This window comes from Gorilla gorilla, chromosome 1 (genome assembly GCF_029281585.2).
Source record: "Gorilla gorilla gorilla isolate KB3781 chromosome 1, NHGRI_mGorGor1-v2.1_pri, whole genome shotgun sequence".
NCBI classification, from domain to species: domain Eukaryota; kingdom Metazoa; phylum Chordata; class Mammalia; order Primates; family Hominidae; genus Gorilla; species Gorilla gorilla.
Genome location: NC_073224.2, coordinates 45,656,914 through 45,679,204, shown reverse-complemented (window position 1 = coordinate 45,679,204; position 22,291 = coordinate 45,656,914). Strand labels below are relative to the sequence as shown.

At 41.3% G+C, this 22,291-nt stretch overlaps 1 protein-coding gene across 2 annotated transcripts in view; it reads right to left on the bottom strand.

The window, feature by feature from the left end:
* KCNH1 (potassium voltage-gated channel subfamily H member 1) overlaps nucleotides 1–22,291 on the bottom strand; it is a 467,169-nt gene that overhangs the window by 426,216 nt on the left and 18,662 nt on the right. For both annotated transcript variants that reach the window (XM_019030269.4, XM_019030273.4), the window contains exons 2-3: nucleotides 14,308–14,431; nucleotides 10,548–10,654 (exon numbers count right to left, since the gene is read on the bottom strand). In XM_019030269.4, the coding sequence (XP_018885814.1) occupies nucleotides 10,548–10,654; nucleotides 14,308–14,431 (231 nt within the window). The remainder of the gene's footprint in view (nucleotides 1–10,547; nucleotides 10,655–14,307; nucleotides 14,432–22,291) is intronic.

Below are 22,291 nucleotides of genomic sequence, written 5' to 3'. Positions count from 1 at the left end.
GGCTGGAGTACATCGTGAGTGGGTTCTTGTCATCTGATTTATTACTAATTTGACAGATGTATTACTAATTTGATCAATTAGTAATAAATCAGATGACAGGAACCCACTCATGATGTCTACTCCTAGAATCTCCAGAACCCTCCCCTCCCAGCTGCAGCCCTGCGGCCCATCACTGCACTGCACTGGCTGGGCCCGATGCCTGGGAACTTGCTCATTCTTCATGTTTCATTTATGACTACAGGGGTGGATGACACTAAGCCACATCTCCAAGATCATGAAAACCATTTTATTAGTCATACTGGGAGGCCTTTTTCATTTGTCCACAGTTCAAACTTATCATGAATGAACTCTCCCCTCTTAACAGGTCCATTTGTTTAAAGTGTGTCTCTCTGTCACCCAGGCTTCACGATCTCGGCTCACTGCAACCTCCACATCCTGGATTCAAGCGATTCCCCTGCCTCAGCCTCCTGGGTAGCTGGGACTAGAGGTGCATGCCACCACACCTGGCTAATTTTTGTATTTTTGGTAGAGATGGTGTTTCACTATGTTGGCCAGGCTGGTCTCAAACCCCTGACCTCAGGTGATTCTCCTGCCTCAGCCTCCCAAAGTGCTGGGATTACAGGCATGAGCCACTGCACCTGGCCATGTTCCCTGATTAAACACATACTACTCTGACCATTCCTTTGAAGTATCTAAATATATATCTTGTAACAAAAATTCATACAATCAGGACATACTGCCTTAGAGTTCATCTTGAGCTAAATATGTGGGCTTTTTGAGGGAAAGGACCTCCTTTTTCGTGATCTGGTGCTTCTCTGTGGAAGAACATCTTTCAGTGTAACACTCTGGACCTTTTTCCTAGGTTGGTTGGTAATCTGGGAGACAAGAGCTGGATATGTGTAGCTTGGCCCCTTCTCTGCTTTGCTCCCCTACTCTATAAAGGGGGGAAGGCAAAAGGCAGGAAGGATGGCTGGTAGGAGGAGAAGCCTGCAGTTCTCCAGTACTACCTGTGACTTGCAGGTAACTCTGTCTGATTCTAGGGTTCACTTTTAGAAAGTCACTTGCCTACAGGTATAAACTACATCCCCCAGGATCAGCTTTATTAGTCATAAAAGTAATATCTTATCCTCTATTGCAGTAGTCCCCAACCTTTTTGGCACCAGGGACAGGTTTCATGGAAGACAATTTTTCCATGGACTTGGGGGGGGGATGATTTCAGGATTAAACTGCTCCACCTCAGATCATCAGGCATTAGATTCTCATAAGGAGCAGGCAACCTCACATATACAGTTCACAATAGGGTTCATGCTTCTATGAGAATCTAATGCCACCGCTGATCTGACAGGAGGTGGAGCTCAGGTAGTAATGCTCACTCAGCTGCCGCTCACCTCCTGCTATGTGGCCCAGTTCCTAACAGGCCATGGACTGGTAGCAGTCTGTGGCCTGGGAGCTGGGGACCCCTGCTATATTGGCCTGATTCCTTTATCTCTCTCGATTGGTTCTGATCATGGACAGGGAAGTTAAGTGTTATGTACTGGCTGCCTCAAAGCTTAACAGCTAACGACTGTTTCTTTAAGTAGATCATAATACACTCCAAGGGCAAGAGACCTGATCTACTTTCTCTGTCTTACCACCGGGCACCCCTACTTCCTGGCATTCAATGTAGTATTATGCACAGGGTCATGTGAAGCCATTGCATCGCTCCACTCCAGGGAGTGCTGCACAGCAGCCTTGGTGGGTTAGATGCTCTAGGAATGCTAAATTTAAAAAAATAAATCCTACATCCAGTGTTTTCAGTCCCAAACTATCACTACCCAAACAGTCTAAGAAAGTGAGTAGAATGGGCTTAAATTTTCATTTCTGGAATTCTTTCAGAAGAGAACATAAGTCCCTCCTAGGTGGTACAGACCAGTATTTCAACCTTTTCCACTTAAGAGCAAAGGATTTTTATTTAATGAAATATAACTTAAAGATTCAATATATGAAACAGTTGCTTCAGGTGAACGTGAACCATCTGGAACCTGAAGCTCCACCCAAGCCAGTTTCCCTTCTACCCTCCAAGGATATTCAGGTATCCTTTGGCTCCATTCAGACACTGACTTTCCTGCAGACAGAGCTTGGGGCAAGTAGCCTACAAGGGTCTCTCCTAGAACCCAAATTCTGCAGCAGGATCCATTCCATCAAGATGCTAGAGAGGCAATAAATGCAAATATTCATATACATACACAGAAAATCAGGAAGAAGTTAAATTTCTGCCTCCTTACCCAAGTGCCTACTATGGAAAAACTGAGAAAAGTAAGCATTTGATGTCCTACTGCAAAAAGGACAAAGGGTCAATGTTAAATCCTTTATTGAAGAAAGATCTATGTACACACCCAGGAACAACATAGCACTTGATGACCCTACTGATGGCAGAGGCTGCTGCTGCTGGGAGGGAGGCTCTTTCCAGGATGAGGATGTCCAATGGGAGGGCAGTTCCAGGTCAGCCTTTTTAGATCACTCTGATTTTCATCCCTTATGTAGCTCCCTTAGGTCATGTAGTAATGAACCTGACAACCTAACCTGGCTTTGAGGTTCCTCAGCCTTGGCAGCCAGATAACAAAACAGCAAGGCTCAGATGTATGAGAGAATTTTTGGCCTCCATCAATCTTTTTTCTACCCTGGGCTTCCTCCCAAGTACTCTCTGTAATCAGGCATCTGGGCATCCAGACCATATTCGACAGCAATGGAACAGACCAAGCCACTGTGATTGGCTTTTGGGAAGGGTTGACCTCTAATAGGTCCAGAAACTAGACTTGAGGATGGTAGCCTACCCCAGGAAATAGAACAATTGGTCTGGGGTCAACTTTATGGAGATGAATGACAAGTACAGAGAGGATGAGACAGCACCAGAGGGATGTAATGGCCACTGGCCATTAGAACATCTGACACTTAGTCCCAAGCCCTGAGTTTGAGCCCTTTATCTTCAGTTATTCGGAGCCTTGGCCGCATCAGTTTAACTTCTCTCACCATCAGCCTCTTCATTTGTAAAATGGGGATAACAGAGTTACTTAAAATAAAGTAAAAATACCCATATGTCTGATACATAGGTGTTTAAAAGTATCACTTTATTTATTTATTTTTTTTTTTTTTTGAGATGGAGTCTCACTCTATTGCCTAGGCTGGGGTGCAGTGGCGCAATCTCAGCTCACTGCAACTTCCGCCTCCCAGGCTCAAGCGATTCTCCTGCCTCAGCCTCCTGAGTAGCTGGGATTATAGGTGCCCACCACCGCACCCGGCTAATTTTTGTATTTTTAGTAGAGATGGGGTTTTGCCATGTTGGCCAAACTAGTCTTGAACTCCTGACCTCAGGTGATCTGCCCGCCTCGGCCTCCCAAAGTGCTGTGATTACAGGTGTGAGCCACCGTGCCTGGCCCCAAAACTATCACTTTCCTTTCTTCCTTCCTTTTAAATTTCTCACCTGTAAGATGGAAATGCCCAACCTCATTTCACATGGCTGTTTGAATGACTTAAAAACAGGAAGTATTCAAAGTGTTTAACAAAACTCTGAAACTGCCTCTGCCTGTTTTTAGGGAAGAGGGCCAGTCTCAAATATAACAAGGGCAAAACTAGAAAAATCAACACTTAACCCTCAACATAATTAAAATTGCATTGATGAGTATAAAACAAGACCTAAATAAATGGAGAGAGTTGAATTGTTTGTAGGTAAGATTCCATTTTATAAGACGTCAAACCGCTCCCTCTAATATATATATCTAATGTAATTTCAATCAGTCTCAGCTGTTTTTGTATTTGTTTTTCCTGTAACTCTGATGAATTAAAATTCAATTCAAACAGAAAAATTAAGGTGTAAGCATGGCCAATAAATCTTTGAAATTATTAGAAAGGAATATAATAACAGGGACTACCTACTATAGTAATTAAGAGTCACTGGCACAGGCCTCAAAAGAAAAACAATAAAAATAATATCACTCATTGAGTACTTACAAAGGGGTCAGACCCTGAAACATTGTGGTTTACTTCTCACAATGACTCTATAATGTAGAATAGCTACTATTATTCCCATTTCAAATGTGTGGAACCCAAGTAGGCAAGTATCCTAATCGAACTCACATAGCTAATAAATTACTAGACGGTTCCTAGAGAAGAAGACAGAAACAAACCCACATATGTGTGAGACCTTAGCATATAAAGAAAAGGGCATTTCAAATCAGAAAGGAAAAACTGGATTATTTAATAAATAGTAATGGGACAGCTGAATAAGCAATGTGGAAAATAAGTTAGATTATTGCTTCACATAATATATAAAAATAAATTCCAAATGGTTTAATATTCTAAATATTTTAGCACAACTATAAAGTTACCAAAAGGAAAAAAAGGAAGCGTATTTTTATTATTTAGGTAAGGAGAAGAACTTCCTAAGCATTATATAAAACTCAGAACCATAAAGGAAAACGCTGACATAAAACTTGTTCACTTCTAAATGGTTTTTTAAAAAAAAGTTTAAAAAGTTAAAAGAAAAAATGTTTAAATAGAGAAAAATGTTTTTCAATATGTCTATGATTTACAATCAATATTCATTACATATAAGCAGCTCCTATCACTGAATAAATAAAAGATAACCCATTCAGCAAATAAGCAAAATATGATTGCTTTGCCTGTTAGATTTGGCTCTACAACTAGACTGTAACCTCCTCAAAGGCAGAGTCAGTTTCTTACATCTATATCTCTGTGACCCACCGGGTCTGGCATAGTGCTGAGCCTACAGTAGGTAATCAATATGTACCTGGCCAGCAGCTTCTCCTTGCTAGCTCAGCAGAAATGCTGTCAGATGCCTTTCCCTGGGCTTCTCTGACTGGGAAACTAACCCAGAGCTCCAAGATTCCAGGCCGCCAGCCACACCACAAATTGTGGAGTCACATGCTGGGGAATGTTGTCTAGAGGATGTACTGACTGCTTTTATTCAGGGTTAATACTTCTTGATTTTCTTGTTTGAAAAATTGAAAAATTAATTGAGTAGCACAGGAGTGAACACAGGAATATTTACTGAATGACTTCATTAATGACAACTGTCGTTGATATAAGAAAATCAGGCCAGGCATGGTGGCTCATGCCTGTAATCTCCACCTGGGAGGTAGAGATGGGTGGATGGCTTGAGCTAAGGAGGTGAAGACCAGCCTGGCCAACATGGTGAAACCCCGACTCTACAAAAATACAAAAAAAAATTAGCTGAGCATGACGGTGTGTGCCTATAGTCCCAGGTACTTGGGTGGCTGAGATGGGAGGATGGCTGGAGCCTGGGATGCAGAGGTTGCAGTGAGCTGAGATCGCGCCACTGCACTCCAGCTTGGGTGACATAGCCAGACCCTGTCTCGAAAAAAAAAAAAAGAAAGGAAAGAAAATCATACAGCATACTAAACATTAGGCAAGTAACAATATGAAATATACAGCACTCCAGAAATGTCAGGTTTTCCGAATGGCCAATAGATAGAAATCTTTCAAATAATCCGTCCTTCAACATATGTAATGGTATCCCAAACACTCATTCCAAACCATACCATGAAGCCTTCTGCTAATTACTCTCAACTCCCCAAAAGATAGGACAAATATTAATGCTTATCAATAGAAGATCCTTTCTACAAAGTTGTCCTTACAAACCCTACAGAATGAGACTGGGAAAAAAAAGAACTAAAACAATGTATTAAAAGCTTATAAAAATGAGTGGGAAAATGCCTATAATTAAATAGGATATATAGGCAAAGAATCTGAACAATTAACATTTAAAAGGGTAATTTTAAATGGATAATAAATAGGAAAAAAACACTTCAATCTCACTAGCATTAAAAAGCTCATTAAACAAAAACAATTGTGGGCAATTTGACAATTTAAAAGTTATACTATTCAATGCTGGTGAGGCATAATGAGTCAGACACTCACATTCTGTATGAGGACTTGGAAATGGGTTCAGTTCTTCTGGAAAGCTATTTGGCAAAATGTCTCAGAAACCTTAGTTCACATTCCTTGACACAGCAATTCTCAACTTCTAGGAAATATTTCATAATGTCAACAAAATATATTTGTATAACAATTTTTACCTCAGCATTCTTTTTAATAATGAAAATTGAGCCTCATAAATATCTAATAATAGAGGAAACATTAATAAAATTCTTTCTAAATTATATTTATGACGAATTTTAATAATGGGGATATTTTTGTGACAAAGACTAAATAAACATATGATTTTTAAATTGTATACAAGTCGAAATCTCCATTATGTAAAATGTACACAGACAAAAACAAAAAGGAAACACATCAAAGAGTTAATAGTATAATAGTACTTCTCTGAGTCTGTTGGGTGTTTTTTTTTTTTATATTTTTTGCATGCATTCATCATGGTAAAAAAGCATTAATTTAAAAATCAGATAAAAAATATACTTCAAGATAGTGATATTTCACTTTTTAAAATCTCAACAAGAACTTTTCCCTCATAGAACTCTATATTGCTTTAAAATGCTGAATGTTTTACTCTATTGAACAGCGAAGTTTGAAAGTAGAAGCAAACTCTACCTCCACAGATGTGAAAAGAAACATGAACCCTCCTTCCTCCCCTCCGCCCCATTTCCGTTCCCAGTGGACTCCTCTCCCCCTGCTCACTCCCTGGCTCTGACGCCCTCACTTTGCATCACATGTTGTTTCTCTCCTGTTTCTTGGTAAATATCAGGTTCCTTTCAAAATCACTCAGCAAACATTCACCTCCTCACTCCTCAATGTCAGCTCCTAGCCAGACACTAGCAAGTTTTACTTCAGGTTAAATGATGAGTTCCTGACTGGAACGCAGGGCTTCCTACTTCCTGGGCTCTGCCTGGGGCTCCCAAACTAAGGGAGGAGCCCATTACTGGACACCACTGACAAAGGCCCTGCGCTCCATCTCCTCCATAGCCCCCTGGACACCTGTCAGTTTGAATGCCTCTTCCCCTGACCAGGCCACTATCATTTTGTTGTCAGAGGGATTCCTAACAGCCCCTCTACCTCCTGCTCACTAAGCTCTATTCCATCTCCACGCTCTAGCTGGAGCCATATTTCTTTTCATTTCTTTTTTAGAAGGATTTTGCTATGTTTCTCAGGTCAGATTCAAACTCCTGGGCTCAAACGATCCTCCTCCTTCAGCCTCCAAGTAGCTGGGATTACAGGCGTGGGCCACTACCTCTGGGCTTAGAGCCCTCTTTCTAAAATGAAATCTGATGACATACTTACCCTGCTTAAAATCCCTCAACACCCCTCACCTCCACCGCCTTCTCCACCACTACCGCTTTTAAGACAGATTCTAAACTATTTAACTTGGCCATGTGACTGGCCCTTCCTAGTCTCCCCAACCTCATATTACTTCTCATGTATTTATACACACACACACATTTTGGGAGACAGAGTGAGTCTCTCTCTGTCACCCAGGCTGAAGAGCAGTGGCACAATCTCAGCTCGTTGCAACCTCTGCCTCTGGAGTTCGACAATTCTCCTGCCTCACCCTCCCGAGTAGCTGGGATTACAGGCACCCGCCACCACACCCAGCTAATTTTTGTATTTTTAGTAGATGGGGGTTTCACCATGTTGGCCAGGCTGGTCTCAAACTCCTGACGTCAAATGATCCACCCACCTCGGCCTCCCAAAGTGCCGGGATTACAGGCATGAGCCACTGCACCCGGCCCCTCATGTATTTATATATTTATTTACTCCATGAGTTTGGGTGGAGCACTTTCTATGTGTCAGGCACTGGGCTGGGTGCAAGGGGTAGAGCTCTGAAAGAGACGCACCCTGTTGGCATGGAAGTCAGTCTTCACTACAGCTGCTTTCTGTCCTTGCTACTCAGAGTGTGATCTGTGGACTAGCAGCATCAGCATCACCTGGAAGCAGAACCTCAGATCCTTTGCTAGACCCTCTGCATAGAAATACACATTTCCATTCACTGGTGAGTTCTTATGCATGTCAAAGTTTAAGAAGCATTGGTTTGTGTCTCTTGAACTCTCAATGCTCTCTCTCTGCTGCAGCCCTTTTCACATGCATTCAGCCTGGGATACTCTTGGCCCTGATCTTTGTCTAACTCCCCTCTATCCTTCCAGTTTCTGCATGGCACTTATGCCTGTTAGGAAGATTTCCTTCCCTGACCCCCTAGGTTGGAGTCATGAGCCACCTATGTGGTGTCACCATCAAAGCACTTATGGCTCTGTTCCGTGGATGCTGCCCGTTCCCCTGCAGATGCTGTAAGAGCAGACACTGTGTCTATCTCTTCATACTTGCATCCCTAGCAGCAAGCCTACTGTTTGCCATAGGGTAGTGGGTCAATAAAAAGCTATTGGAAAAACAAAAAAACCATACACACACACACACAGAATCCAGCGCAACTGTATAATTTCCAGGCTTAACAAATAAGTTCAAGTTTCTTAATTCCTCAAGAGAGGGTGGGATTTGGAGGTAGTAAGCCGGTCCTAGGAAGAAAACAACATTATCTGCATCATTTCCTTAGTTTCATGGCTCATGTTGTATGTACAAATTTAGCCTTGTCCAGAGCCCCCACTGGCCCACTAGTCATCTTTGTGTAAATTAGAAAGAGAAACTCCTTCCTCAGCACAGATGCAATTCCAGACCATGGTCCATGGAGGACTCAGCAAGCAAATCACAAGCTGGTTTCCACTTCCCCCTAAGCAGGGTATAGCCTGCACGACTTCATGTGGTAGCCCTGCCTTGTACTCACAATAAAACTGAGAATGGCTGTGGAGCAAACACTGGAAACTAATCCTGATGCTACATGACCTCAGATGAGGAATTAACTTTCAGCTGTGCCTATTTCACAGAGATTAGAGATCCACATTTTAAAATACAGTCATGCCTTACACAAAGCTTATTTTCTAAAGGTAAAAGCTAGAGTAAAAATTGTATATGACCATAATTACTCTTGAAAATGCTTTAGTATCACCCATAAAGTAGAACCTGATGCCCAGGTTGATATGCCACTTTGGAGACTCTCAATAAGCCTACCACAGCCTTCAGGGAGGGAAGAAATGCTGATTCTTTGGTAGCCCATCATTTGATCTAGTTGGTTTACCTGGGTAGTTCATGTCTACCTAAAGTACAGATCTTCAAATATCAGAATCAATCACTTTCAGCATAGTAAGATACTCATAATACAGGATCTTCAGCCCCAGAGACAGCTAGGAAAAGGCAGATTGCCCTCTCGCATCTCAAACTCACTCTGGGGCATATGTTCACTGAAACCAATGGCAAGTGAATTATTAGTGCTGCCAACGTGGAAAACTTTTAACTTATTCCGTTAGCTTATGACACATGTGCAGACCATGTCTTTCCCATGAGAAAGCCACGGTTGGTATGCTTCTGGTACGAGCTGTTGCTTTGAGTTGAGTTGTGTTTCCCTATAGTGGAAAGACTGGCATACAGCCCTTCACAGTCTTTCCCTTCGTTCCTCTCCTAGCTAATAGCGGGGTGGGAACTAAATCTGCTGGCAGAGGGAGTGAACTGGAGCAAGGCAACAACTCCAGTGTGAAAGCTTTGGTAACAACCCTCTTGGGCTTGTGGATGGCCAGTGCTAATCTCTCAGACCAGTATCGGCACAGACCACCAAGTGAACAGTAATCTCAGTCACCTACTCCAATACTGCAGACCTGAAAAAAAATCCCAGCCCCTCCCAGATAAAAACAACGCATGCCCTTTACTTTCCAGGGCAAAACATATCACTCAAACCTGAATGCCACCAAATTAAACAGTTATCCTCATGTGCCATAAGGACCACCCCGGAGTTGTTCAATTGAGTCAATTTCCTACCAGTCAGTCCTACATATAAAAAACAGAACTTCTTACAAAACTAGTGTTTTTAAAAAACAGAAACAAACCACTATTAACACCCATGCAGCCTTGCTAGGCCCATATGCCCTACTTTCCATACTTCTAATACAGCTAATCTCCAACAGGAAACCTCCTAAGGGAAGAGCAAGTTTTATACTTCTGTATGGCTACTGACCTAAAACCTCATTAACATACTTTGTGGAAGTAATTGTAGCCAAAAACAAATACAAATTAACAATGCATTGTTGTTAATACTGGGGACAAACTTTTATTTAGAAACGCTTAATTAGGCACCCACTGTGTTACTTGTGCTAAGTGCTGTGGAAGATACATACAAAGATGAACTGGACAGAATTTCTGTCCCATCTTCTCCCTCCCTTGTTAAAAAGTGTACAAGAGCCTTAAGCTAGCAACTCACCATATGTAAACCAATAGGAAAAAACACTAACTCTCAGCAACAACAATATAGATGAAGAAGTCTTAATTAGTTAGTGACAAGAACGTCATCAAATGTTCCTGTGAGAAACAGTGTAACTGATCAATCTATATCATTCATCCCAACATACACAATGGCTTCAAGTAACAGCATTTAGCTGGTGGGAGAGAAGAAAAACCAAGACAGCAACAGAAGAAGAGGAGATATTTTACTATTTCAAACACATAAAGGTGTGGTTCAGAATGGTCTCAATACTCACTGTTCTTCTTGTACATCAGAATTTCAAAGGAATTCATCTCATAGTTCTCAAATGTTTGCCGCACTTTTTCAATCGTGTCTTTATCAGTCAGCTCCCCATACATAAAACTGCAAACAACCAAAGAACTCAAGTTAGATTAAGAAGTATTCATTATTCTACAAGCATATGTTAAATATCTGTTCTATATTCAGCACTGTGCTATGTACTGTGGAACACACACACACACACAATGAAAACATTTGTTGACTCAAAAAAATTTACTGATTCAACTGTGAATAAGACTTTTTCATTGTCTCCAAAAAACTAACAGTCTAATGAGAGATACACACCATAAAACAGATGAGAAAACAGTGGATTAGAGAACAGTTTGATCACTGCCACAATGGCAGCACACATAATGAATTACAGAACACACAGAATAGGCACAGTGCACTCCCTGGTCAATCAGAGAATGCTTTCCAAAAGTAAGGACAGATTAGGTCTAAGGGGCAGGAAGGAGGGGAAATGGCTGAGAGAAAGAAGGAGAAAAACGTTCCAAACAAAAGACAAGCAACTGCAAAGGCACAGAGGTGACAGTCAGATTAATTCCAGACCCTGATTATAGTTCATTTCAGTATGATTGAAATATAGACAATGAGAGGGAAATTTGCAACAGATAATATAGAGAAGTAAACAGAGGCAAGATCATGGAGGATACCATGGCATTATAAGCCATGGGAAGTAATTGAATCTTCATCTTGAAAGCAATGGGAGCACAATGGGAGGGTTTTAAGCAAAGGAGAAACATAATCAGATTTCATTTTAGAAATATAACTCTGGGAGACTTCCTGGTAAAGATGACTGAGTAAGTTTAGACCATAGATTTTTTTCCTTTTCTAGTTCTCAGCAAAAAAATTCATTTATTTAAATGTACATGTAATTTATTAGAGAAAACCTCAGGATACTAGAAGGTCTACCTACTAACACTAGTTCTCACCAGAAGCAAGAAAAATGCCAGGACTGTTTATTTTCCTGGGCCCCACACTGAATCTGGTCTAAAAATCATGGTTTGTCCCTCTGAGAACAGGATATACTTCCAATTAAGTAGAATGAATAATGGCACAGGAGACTAACAAAATGCCAGAGGAGGGGGAAAAAAACATCTTTCAATGGGGCTGGAATGTCCAGTTCTCTGACAAAGGCTGCCCACGGGCCCAGCCAGCATTTCCCCTGCCCACTCCAGGCCTTCAGACTGCAATAACAAGAAAGAGCAGCAATGATCACTCCTCAAGTCTTAGGTAATGCACAAACTGCCATGGGTTCCTAAATGTCACTGTAAAGTAAATATAATCTAACCTTTTTTTATGACTTGAATCACAAAAACATAGAATTTCAGAGCTGCAAAGAACCTCAGAGGTTATCAAGTGCGATTTCTCATCTAAAACTGAACCACCAAGTCAAGCACCGTGCTTAGCTTGATACCAGAACAGCCTTGGGCTTACTACAGGCTTCCAAATTCTGGTACCCAATAAGAAGAGAGTCCTAGCTGTTGACTTTGTGAATTCTGTATCACAGTTGTTATCTTATGTCCCTTCCCAGCCCTCTGAGGAATGTGATTATCTGTGGTTGTCCTTATGCACTCATGTAGTTCTCTGCTTTGGGGCTGTACTCTTTGTCTATAAGCCAGGAAATGGAAAACTGAGCTTGTTAAATTATCTCTAGAAAGAAGAATAGATCAAGACTAATTTAGCCCTGCCTGAGAATAAGAGGATTTTTCCTCTTTCTCCTTGTGAGTTAATTTTCTAGATAACTGACCTCCATTTAAATGAAGCGATACGCTAGCAATTTCCTTAACAAGGTAAAAGAAATCCCTGTAAAGTTGAATCTTCAAATAAATGAAGTACTATAATTACACCTAGTTTTCATTCATCTTATGTGCTTTTTCAGGCTGTAGATTACCAGTAGTTCTAAATTTCCTTTACCTGGATCTCAGATTGCAAATGCTTACAATGCACAAAATAAATAAAAGAGACTCCTGAGCTATCAGGAACATAGCTAGCACAAAGGTATGTTCATTTATAGAGAAGGGATACCTTTGGGTAATTCAATAAGTTGCTAAAAACTGTGCATAAAAGAAAAGTTGGTTAAATTAGCAAGTTATTTTATCTGATTTCCTTAAAGTGTTTGATTATAGCCAATAAGAAAGGTAAGGAAAGGCCGTTCAAGTCACACTGAAAAGTGAAGCTACATCTCTCAAATTGTTCTGATTATATATGTGCAGGACAGATAGAGATGTAGATGCAGATAAAAAGATCTACAAATACTTAAGAGGATAACAGCACACAAAGAATGTAAGATAATTCTATTACATTAAGAATTATAATGTCTAAACCTTTGAACATTTGAGGGAAGAATCTTCAATTTTCTATTTCTCAGTCCCCAAAATCTAAGATTTAAGAAAGCGGAAATATTTTCAAAACATTTGATACTTCCTTCTTATGAGCTCAAACATTTATTTTATTTTAGAAGAGTATTTTATTTTAAAATAATGTAAAGTGACATGGCTGACTTAGTAAGTAAAAATGCAACTTCTGAAAACAGAAGACTATGCTTGGTCAGACAGGCTTCTCCACTCTTCATAGATGAGTTTGCTTCCTGATTTGGCATGAATGATTCCACTTCATGCAAACACCACTGAAGACAGAAGACTGAAGAAGGCAGAGACTGAGAGGAGCCAAAAGGCTATGGTGGGCCAAGACCTTGCCAGGGCACAGCAGGGGAATGTCTGGCAGGATCCAGGCTATATGTCTGGCTCAACACCTGGAAGATGCTTTAAAAGAGCTTTTCTAACACCACGGCCCAAGGACACTGCTTGGTTAGAAACCCTGTAAAAATATACCAGCTTCACTGTTAGTACAATTTGCTAAGAGTTCAGAGAGAGAGAGAGAGGTAACAGCATGAATTAGAAGGCAACAAAATATTGGTTCTCTCATCTGTTTCTGAAGTAAAAAACTTTGGCTGAGGCCAGGCATGGTGGCTCACGCCTATAATCCAGCACTTTGGGAGGCCAAGGCGGGCAGACCACCTAAGGTCAGGAGTTCGAGACCAGCCTGGCCAACATGGTAAAACCCCCATCTCTACTAAAAATACAAAAAAAAAAAAAAAAAAAAAAATTAGCCAGGTGTGGTGGCACGTGCCTGTAATCCCAGCTACTCAGGAGGCTGAATCGGGAGAACTGCTTGAACCCAGGAGACAGAGGCTGCAGTGAGCCAAGATCATGTCACTGTACTCCAGTCTGGGTGACAAAGCAAGATGCTATCTCAAAACAAAAAAGAATTTTGACTGAGGAAAAGCTCTATGAACAAGGCCCTTGTCTCCAACACTGTAGTTACTCTTCTAAAATGCTCATAAATTTTCAAAAATTGTTTTAATCATCTAAAATTTCATTTCACTGTATTTGAGCCTCTAACTTTCACATTTAATTTAATCTAAAATGCCGTAACTTTTGAGTTCACATTTTATAGACAGAATGGTTTTCCTGAGTTCTTCTGGGTTTTCTCCCATCTTAGTGACTGCAAGTTTGTCAGTTGTGGGAACTATGTTTTACATCTGCTTTGATTTTCCCTGTACGGTACATGAACTAGAGATGATATGGCAATAAATTTTCCTGTGAATACACACTAAATGAGGTAAAGGCAATTCCCGAATGCAGTAAACCATTTTCTTTTTCCAAAAGATACCATAATAGATTGTTCACCAGAACAACTCCAAACATAAATACCTGCAGGTGCTGCTTTTTTGCATCACTTCTGCCCTGTGATAGCCAGACAGCTTGCAAAATCCATCATTGCTGTACACAATAGGCCAGTCCACTATCTGAGCATTCCCCAACACAAAATTAGTATCTGTTAAAAAAAAAAAAAGGGAAAAAAGGGCACATGAGGCAACACATTAGTTGAGATTCAATGAGGACATAAATAATGTCAAGCAATCCAGATATTTCTGATTCCCTCCAAAACATAGACTCTTGAACAGGAATGTCGCCCTGTAAGGAATATAAAACAACATTGTTTTAGAAGTGAGTATCTTGAATGCAAGTGCTAACTTAGGTCACTGTACTCCAAAAAGAAGTTAGGAAAGAAAGCATACTTAACCAACCAACCAACAAATCCTGCAGAAATTCAGTGGATTCCCATGAGACATATTTAAGTCCTAATTTTTCATCCCAGTGAAGGTATACCAATAATACAGAGCAAGAGAGAGCCCAAAAGTAATTTATTCTGAGCTCTGTCCAGCATCTTAGCCTTTTCAGTCTTTTGGCCGGAAGCTAAAAATTTGCCTTCTTGACCCTAACTAGGATTTGCCCAACCTAGGAGGGCATCTCAGGAAGGCACAGAAAGGAGGCTAAACACTTCCTCATGGACACACACAGCACCATGGAACCCTCCCCTTGGTGAGGAATAGTAACTAGAGCTTAATACTAGAGCTTTGTAGAGGCTGATCAAGATGCTTACACAACAGGACCTTCTTGCTAATTTTGAAATTCTTGCTGATTTTGAAACGCAGCCACAGAGCTGCATTTTGGGGCTCTGTCACAGAGCAGCAGCCTACCACACACTCATAATGCAGGGTTTAGGTAGGCTAGTTGTGTTTGGCCAGCTTAGTGTATTCTCACTACTTCCCACATTTTTGAAAATCAGTCGCCAATACTTTTTATGCTCAGGATATCAACTGTCCTTCCTTTCTTTTCAAGCATTTCAATTAAGCAAATAACATCCAGAACTTAAATGTAATCATTATTTTAGTTTGGCCCTTCCTTTCCACAGAAGACCCACTCACTTCCCCCACCCTCCAAAAAAAGAAACAATACAAACAGCCATCTTTAGTTGTAAACTGGAGAGGGTATTGTGTGTGTCTGTGTGTGTGTGTGTGTGTATACACATACTACATAGAGTGAAATAATAGTGATATATTATATCATCATTTAATTGAAAGCATTTACAGTTTTTTTACAATATGGGTAACCATCCCTTCAGATAGGCTTCTCCACCCTTCTTAGATGAGTTTATTCTTGATTTGGCAGGCTTGGGAAAATGATTCCACTTCATGCAGACACCACTGAAGACAAAAGACTTGGAAGAAGACAGGGCCTGAGAGGAGATAAGGGTTGTGGTGAGCCAAGACCTTACAGAGGAGGGCAAGGGAGGAGGAATTACTAAATACGGCAATCTATTCTTGAGAATGCTTTGATCTATTTAAAAGGAACAGAAAATACAACATTTATGATGTGAATCTATAAAGCTACTATTTTTATAAATATGCTTTTAATGAAAATCTACAACCAGTCCTTCCCTCCATCTCTCCCATATGTACATAAATTGTTCTTGAGTGCCAACAGGTGCCAAGCACAATGCAAGACCCTGGGGGTCTCCAGATTGATAAGAAATGGTCCCTGCACTCAAGGAACTTAGCAAGACAAATAGATATGTCCACAACTAACTAAAGAAACAGGTAAGAAAACAATGAACTCTGAGAGAGGTAAAGGGCTGCGTCTCAGAGGGGATCATATTTGAACTTGCTCTAGTCTAAAAGGATGAGTAAGATTTATTTAAACTTTTTGAATGCCTAAAAGGTAACTGGCACAGATAATACAAAAACAATAGATATAGAAATTAAAATATGATCACTGTCTTCATGAACTCAAGAGGGTGTGAGAGGAAGGGAACATTCCAGGCAGAGGATCCAGCATGGGCAAAGGCATGGCAGCATGGAACACAGTGCAGGCTAGGGTAGACAAAGGGCAGCCAGGAAGAGTGGCGGGATGAGTAACTGAAGACTAGACTGGGAAGGATCTGGAATGAATAAAGTCAGAGAGCTTTGATTTTATCGTAGGGGCAGAATAATCCTTCATATTGGTCTTCTCTCCCTAAATAAACTCACATTTCCTGAACTGAATAGCTTAGACTTAAAAGTAGTACAGTATTTATTAAATTACTCCCAAGTGTATATGAAGCCTAGTTGGTTTGACCATCTCTCTTGTTAAATCCTGAAATAGTAGTTAATTTCCCTCAAAACACCTAGAGCAGGAGGAAAAACTGAGTGTGCTTTATCATGGCTAATGCTCCACTGAGATTATCTATGCAGAAAGAGGGAAGAATAGCCAGTTATAGATAATGAGTTGACCACATATGTTTATTTTCTTTTGTATACCAGACCCCAGTAAAATAAAAGTAAACAAATTAAAAATGTAAAAATCCACAAAAATGAAAATTAGGTTAAAAAGAATGAACCAAAAAAAACTGGGGAAGAAGCAGCAATATTATAGGAAACAGAGAAGAACTTTTAAAAAAAAAATCTAATTGGTATCCTTAGAGAGATTCAAGAAGTATTACACCCACAAAACAAAAACAGAATGCTATGAGAAAAAAAAATAAGGGAACAAGAACTCTTATAAATTAAAATGAATAGCAATTAAATATTCAACATGAATTTTAGAAGATAAAGTCTTACAGAAAGTAGTACAGAAAGAGAAAGAGACAAGAAACAGAGAAGAAAAAAAAAAAGACATGAGAATCAGTCCAACAGGAAAAACATGCACCCTAAGAGGAACAGCAAAAAGAACAACATGAGAAAAGGCCAGAGGACATTCTCTTTAAAATTAAAACAATAAAATGTGAGTGTATAATGAAGATATTTTCATATATGCGAAGATTAGGGGAAATTATTTACCACGTATTCTTTCTTTGGCAGTTACTTGAGGATGTGTATCAGCAAAATTAGGGAATAAAGCAAAAAGGAGGACAACATGGAAACCAGGAAAAAATAGCTCCAAATGTAGAAAGCAAGGAAGAGAGCTAGTAGACAGTATTCAATACTAAACAATTCAGAGACTAGAAGTTCCAAAGAGAATTATCTGGGGGTAAAGGAGGTTAGGATTTGATTATATTCTTGATCATTTAGAACAACATTATCAATAAAGGTATGGCAGGAAAGGGAATTAGAAACATCAAAGGAAAACAAAAACCAAAATCTCATGGTCACATCATTGTAGGAATAAGGTAAGCACCTTATTAATTTTGAATTTTAAAACCAATACATAATAAAGGATGGAATATTTAATTATCACGAGTATCTGAATGTAATCTCATTGATTCTGATGCTAAAAATACAGGTGATAAAAGTTTAGGGAGAGAAAAGAGAACAATGATGAAGCAAATAAGAGATGGTGTGTACAGCTGATTAAAAAAATGCTATAAATATTTTACTTAAAGTTGCAAAGATAAACAATAAGAGAGTAATATAATTATATTAGGAGGAGGGGTAGGGAGTAAGATTAAGTGAGCTAAAACCTCAACTAATTAACAGAAGTCAACAGATAATATCCAAAATGGATAAATCTATAAATAGCTCTAATGCATGTTATTTAGAGACATGGCAGAAACTATAAGAAGAAAGCTAAAATTAGAAGACACGGCCTCTGGTGAGTAGGATGGGAGGAGGGACAAGGCATAGAATGGTTATTTACATTACATTACAAGCTCTTCTGCTTGATTTTTGTAAACGTGAACTTACTGACTTTGAAAAAAATAACTATGTACTTAATTTTAATTAATTTAATCATAAAAGATTAATTTATTGATTAAATTTTTTACTTACTGAAAAATGAGAGCAAGATAGATTTCAAGCTCCAGATATCACTGCAAGTGCTCACAGAAATGTTCTGATAACCTTTTAAAGTGGTTTATCCTTTCGTAAGCATACCCTCAGTCCCTGGTGTGCATATTACAGCCCCATCTAAGAAAAACCAAACCCACCGCCTCTGTCCAGCGGTCCCACCGTCTAGGAAGTCAGGAGCACCTCTGCCCGGCCCCCCCACCGTCTGGGAAGTGAGGAGCGCCTCTGCCCGGCCACCGCATGGTCTGGGAAGTCAGGAGCGCTTCTGCCCGGCCCCCACCCTTTGCCACCGTCTGGGAAGTGAGGAGCCCCTCTGCCCGGCCGCCCACCGTCTGGAAAGTGAGAACGGCCTCTCCCTGGCCGCCGAACCGCTGGTAAGTGAGGAGCACCTCTGCCCGGCCCCCGCCCCGTCTGGGAAGTGAGGAGCACCTCTGCCCAGCCACCTCACCATCTGGGAAGTTGGAGCGCCTCTGCCCGGCCCCCGCCCCGTCTGGGAAGTAAGGAGCGCCTCTGCCCGGCCACTGCACCGTCTGGGAAGTGAGGAGCCCCTAACCTGGCCGCTGCACTGTCTGGGAAGTGAGGAGCACCTCTGCTTGGCCGCCCACCGTCTGGGAAGTGAGGAGCGCCTCTGCCTGGCTACTGCACCGTCTAGGAAGTGAGGTGCCCCTCTGCCTGGCCGCTGCACTGTCTGGGAAGTGAGGAGCACCTCTGCCCAGCCACCTCACCATCTGGGAAGTTGGAGCGCCTCTGCCCCGCCACTGCACCGTCTGGGAAGTGAGGAGCATCTCTGGCCTGCCTCCGCCCCGTCTGGGAAGTGAGGAGCCCCTAACCTGGCCGCTGCACTGTCTGGGAAGTGAGGAGCTCCTCTGCCCCAACCCCACCACCCACCCCCCTCCACCCCTCCACCCCTCCCCCAGGGCCCGGGTCTGGGAAGCGAGGAGTGCCTCTGCTTGGCCGCCCCACCGTCTGGGAAGCAAGGAGCTCCTCTGCCCCGCCGCTGTGCAACTCTCCAAGTATGAAGTGACAGCCTTGTGTGTGATCTTTCTGCCCTCCCCAAGTTTGCATTTTCGACATTAAAGTTTACTTTTTATTAAATTTAAAAAAAAAAAAACAAGCCCACTAGCATATTCTCTGACTTTAGTAAGGGAAACAGAAAAATAGGAAGTGCAGTAGGAATAGAATCATCAGCCTATCACCCACTCAGAAGATTCTCACCACAGAATTTAAAGTTCCAAAATAGTTCCCTCTCACTGCTAACCCAAGCAAGCAATTATAGCTCTAGGGAGCAAGATTCCTTTGTCACTCCATGATAGAAGGTCTAGGAATTCCCTCTTTACCCAAGGAGTTAGAGAGAATGGAAGAAAGATTTCTAGTCCCAGCCACAAAGTCGTTTGCCTCCAACAGTATAGAAATTCTTCCCCCATCCCTTCCCCATTCCTAGCACGCACATTCTCTTCTATTTTAAACCACAAATAATCGACCTGTAAATTACCTTCCAGAACACAATCTGTTTATAAGTTAGGGGCTACCCATATAAATACCATAACACCACATATATCATCAGGAATTAAGGGATTCCACATAAGTGAGATTTTAGATATTAATAATAATGGGTACCATTTATTGATAATTACTCTTTACCAGGTACTGTTTTAAGTACTTTACCATATATCATGGTTTTTCTCAACCTTTACATGAATCTTTGTGAAGTGATATTACTTTACTGAAGGAAGTCTCAGGGATTTCATCATTTTACTCATGAGGAACCTGAGTCTCTGAGGATGCACAATAACTGTTTATACGAGGGTAAAGTTGGGATTTGAACCTAGGTCTATGTGACTTCAAAATTTATGCTTTTAATCATTATATTACATGGTCTGCTTATGCCATTGGGTGCTAAAATCAGACCATTTCTATGAATACCGTTATTGTAGTCATACATTGTTATTCTGCCTTCTGATATACAATGATGCCCTCTGGAAATTTTGATGTGAGTAGAAGTCATTGTCCCACTTCTAAATGCTTGGGTTCTCCTGTCTATGTTTTCAGTGTTTGGTCTCTTCCTTGAAGACTACCATCTTTTACTTCTTAAAACTTAGTGTGCTGGCCAATTTCTATAACAGTCCTGCTCCCATACAATAGAAGAGGAGAAGGAACAGGGGAGAAGAGGGTAAACTTTGTGCCTGGCTCCCCATTTGACACTCAGGGGTGAGGAAGAACACCACACTGGGTGACCCAAAGCAGCTGCACAGGAAACTTGGCCATGTTAGCACTCCTGAGCCTCCCTCAGTTCCCATGGAGTCTGGAAAGAATCCAGAAGTCCCCAACTGCCCGTGGCTGCTGAAGTTGAATAAGCAGATGGTTATCACAGTGGAGTGAGCTGACCTTATAGCCAAGGGTTATATGTCAACCTACCCAATCCTAGGATCAACTGGGGTGGGTGGGGGTGTTTAGGGGAGGACAGTGAGTCAGGCAAATATCAGACATGAGCTGGAGGCCAGTAATAGCCTACATTAGATCAAGTCTCTCTCTCTCTCTCTCTCTCTCTCTCTCTCACACACACACACACACACACACACACACAGAGAGAGAGAGAGAGAGAGAGAGAGAGAGAGAGTATGTGTGTTGGATTGGGGCAGAGGTACCAAGTTTCATTCAATCCAAGAGAATGGAACATAAGTTCGCCAGCTGTGGACTGGAGCCCCACATATCAGCTGAGCACCCAGTGACCAGCAGAGCAGGGACCATTGCCAGAGACCCAAGGAACAAGAGGGGGAAAATAGGGCTCTCCATCCAGGGCTCTGAGGCTCCAGACACTATGCAAGGGCCACTTGTTTCCACCCCACACACCATCTTAGAAGCAATGAGGTGGGTAGAAGTGCAATCTGAACCCACCCAGAAGAGACTGAGTTACCCAAAAGACTATTTAAACTGGAAGAGCTTGAGATACCACTTTATAGTCCCCTCAACCACATTCCCTTTGCTATTCAGTAAGATGGGAGGAAATGGCAAAGGGGAAGATTAGATCTGTTAAATAAAATAAAGAAATAAGCCTATGTATGTCTGAGTAAATTTGCCAGCGTGCCTCTAGAAGTACGTCTGCCATAAGAATAAACAGGCTGAGAAAATGGGAATCTCCTGAATAAAGTACATAAATTCCAGTACGAGGACACTATGACAGCAACTTTGCTTAGCCAAGGCTTCTTAATTCCCCCAGGTGGTTGGCCATATTCCCCATGGTTGAGAATGCCAAATAAGAGAGCTAAAGTGAAGCGACACAGAGTTTCTAGCCAAATGCACACAGATGGGCGTTCTACATCCAAACATAAATGACTCTGGGATTATTTACTATTTTTTGCACTCAGTAAACAGAAACCTAATTTTAAGCTAAGCAAAACGTAATTAGCAAAGTAACCCACTGCTTGGACAAAATATCAAATAATATATAATCTCCTACATAAATAAACGGAAATATATCCCATGTTCATGTACTGGAAGAATTAATAATTCTTTTTTGGGGGGGTGTGGGAGTTGGTTTTTTGTTTGTTTGTTTGTTTGTTTGTTTGCTTGTTTGTTTTTGAGACAGGGTCTTGCTCTGTTGCCCAGGCTGGAGTGCAGTGGTGCAATCTCGGCTCACTGCAACCTCTGCATCCCGGTTTCAACCTCCACCTCCCGGATTCAAGCAATTCTCCTGCCTCAGCCTCCTGAGTAGCTAGGACTATAGACACACACCACCATGACCAGCTAATTTTTGTATTTTTAGTAGAGACGGGGATTCACCATGTTGGTGAGGCAGTTCTCGAACTCCTAACATCAAGTGATCCACCGGCCTTGGCCTCCCAAAGTGCTGGGATTACAGGCATGAGTCACCACACCTAGCAAGAATTAATATTGTTAACATGTTCAGACTACCTGTGATGGTTAATACTGAGTGTCAAATTGATTGGATTTAAGGATGCAAAGTATTAATCCTTGGTGTGTCTGTGAGGGTGTTGCCAAAGGAGATTAACATTTGAGTCAGTGGGCTGGGGAAGGCAGACCCACCCTTAATCTGGTGGGCACCATCTAATCAGCTTCCAGCAAATATAAAG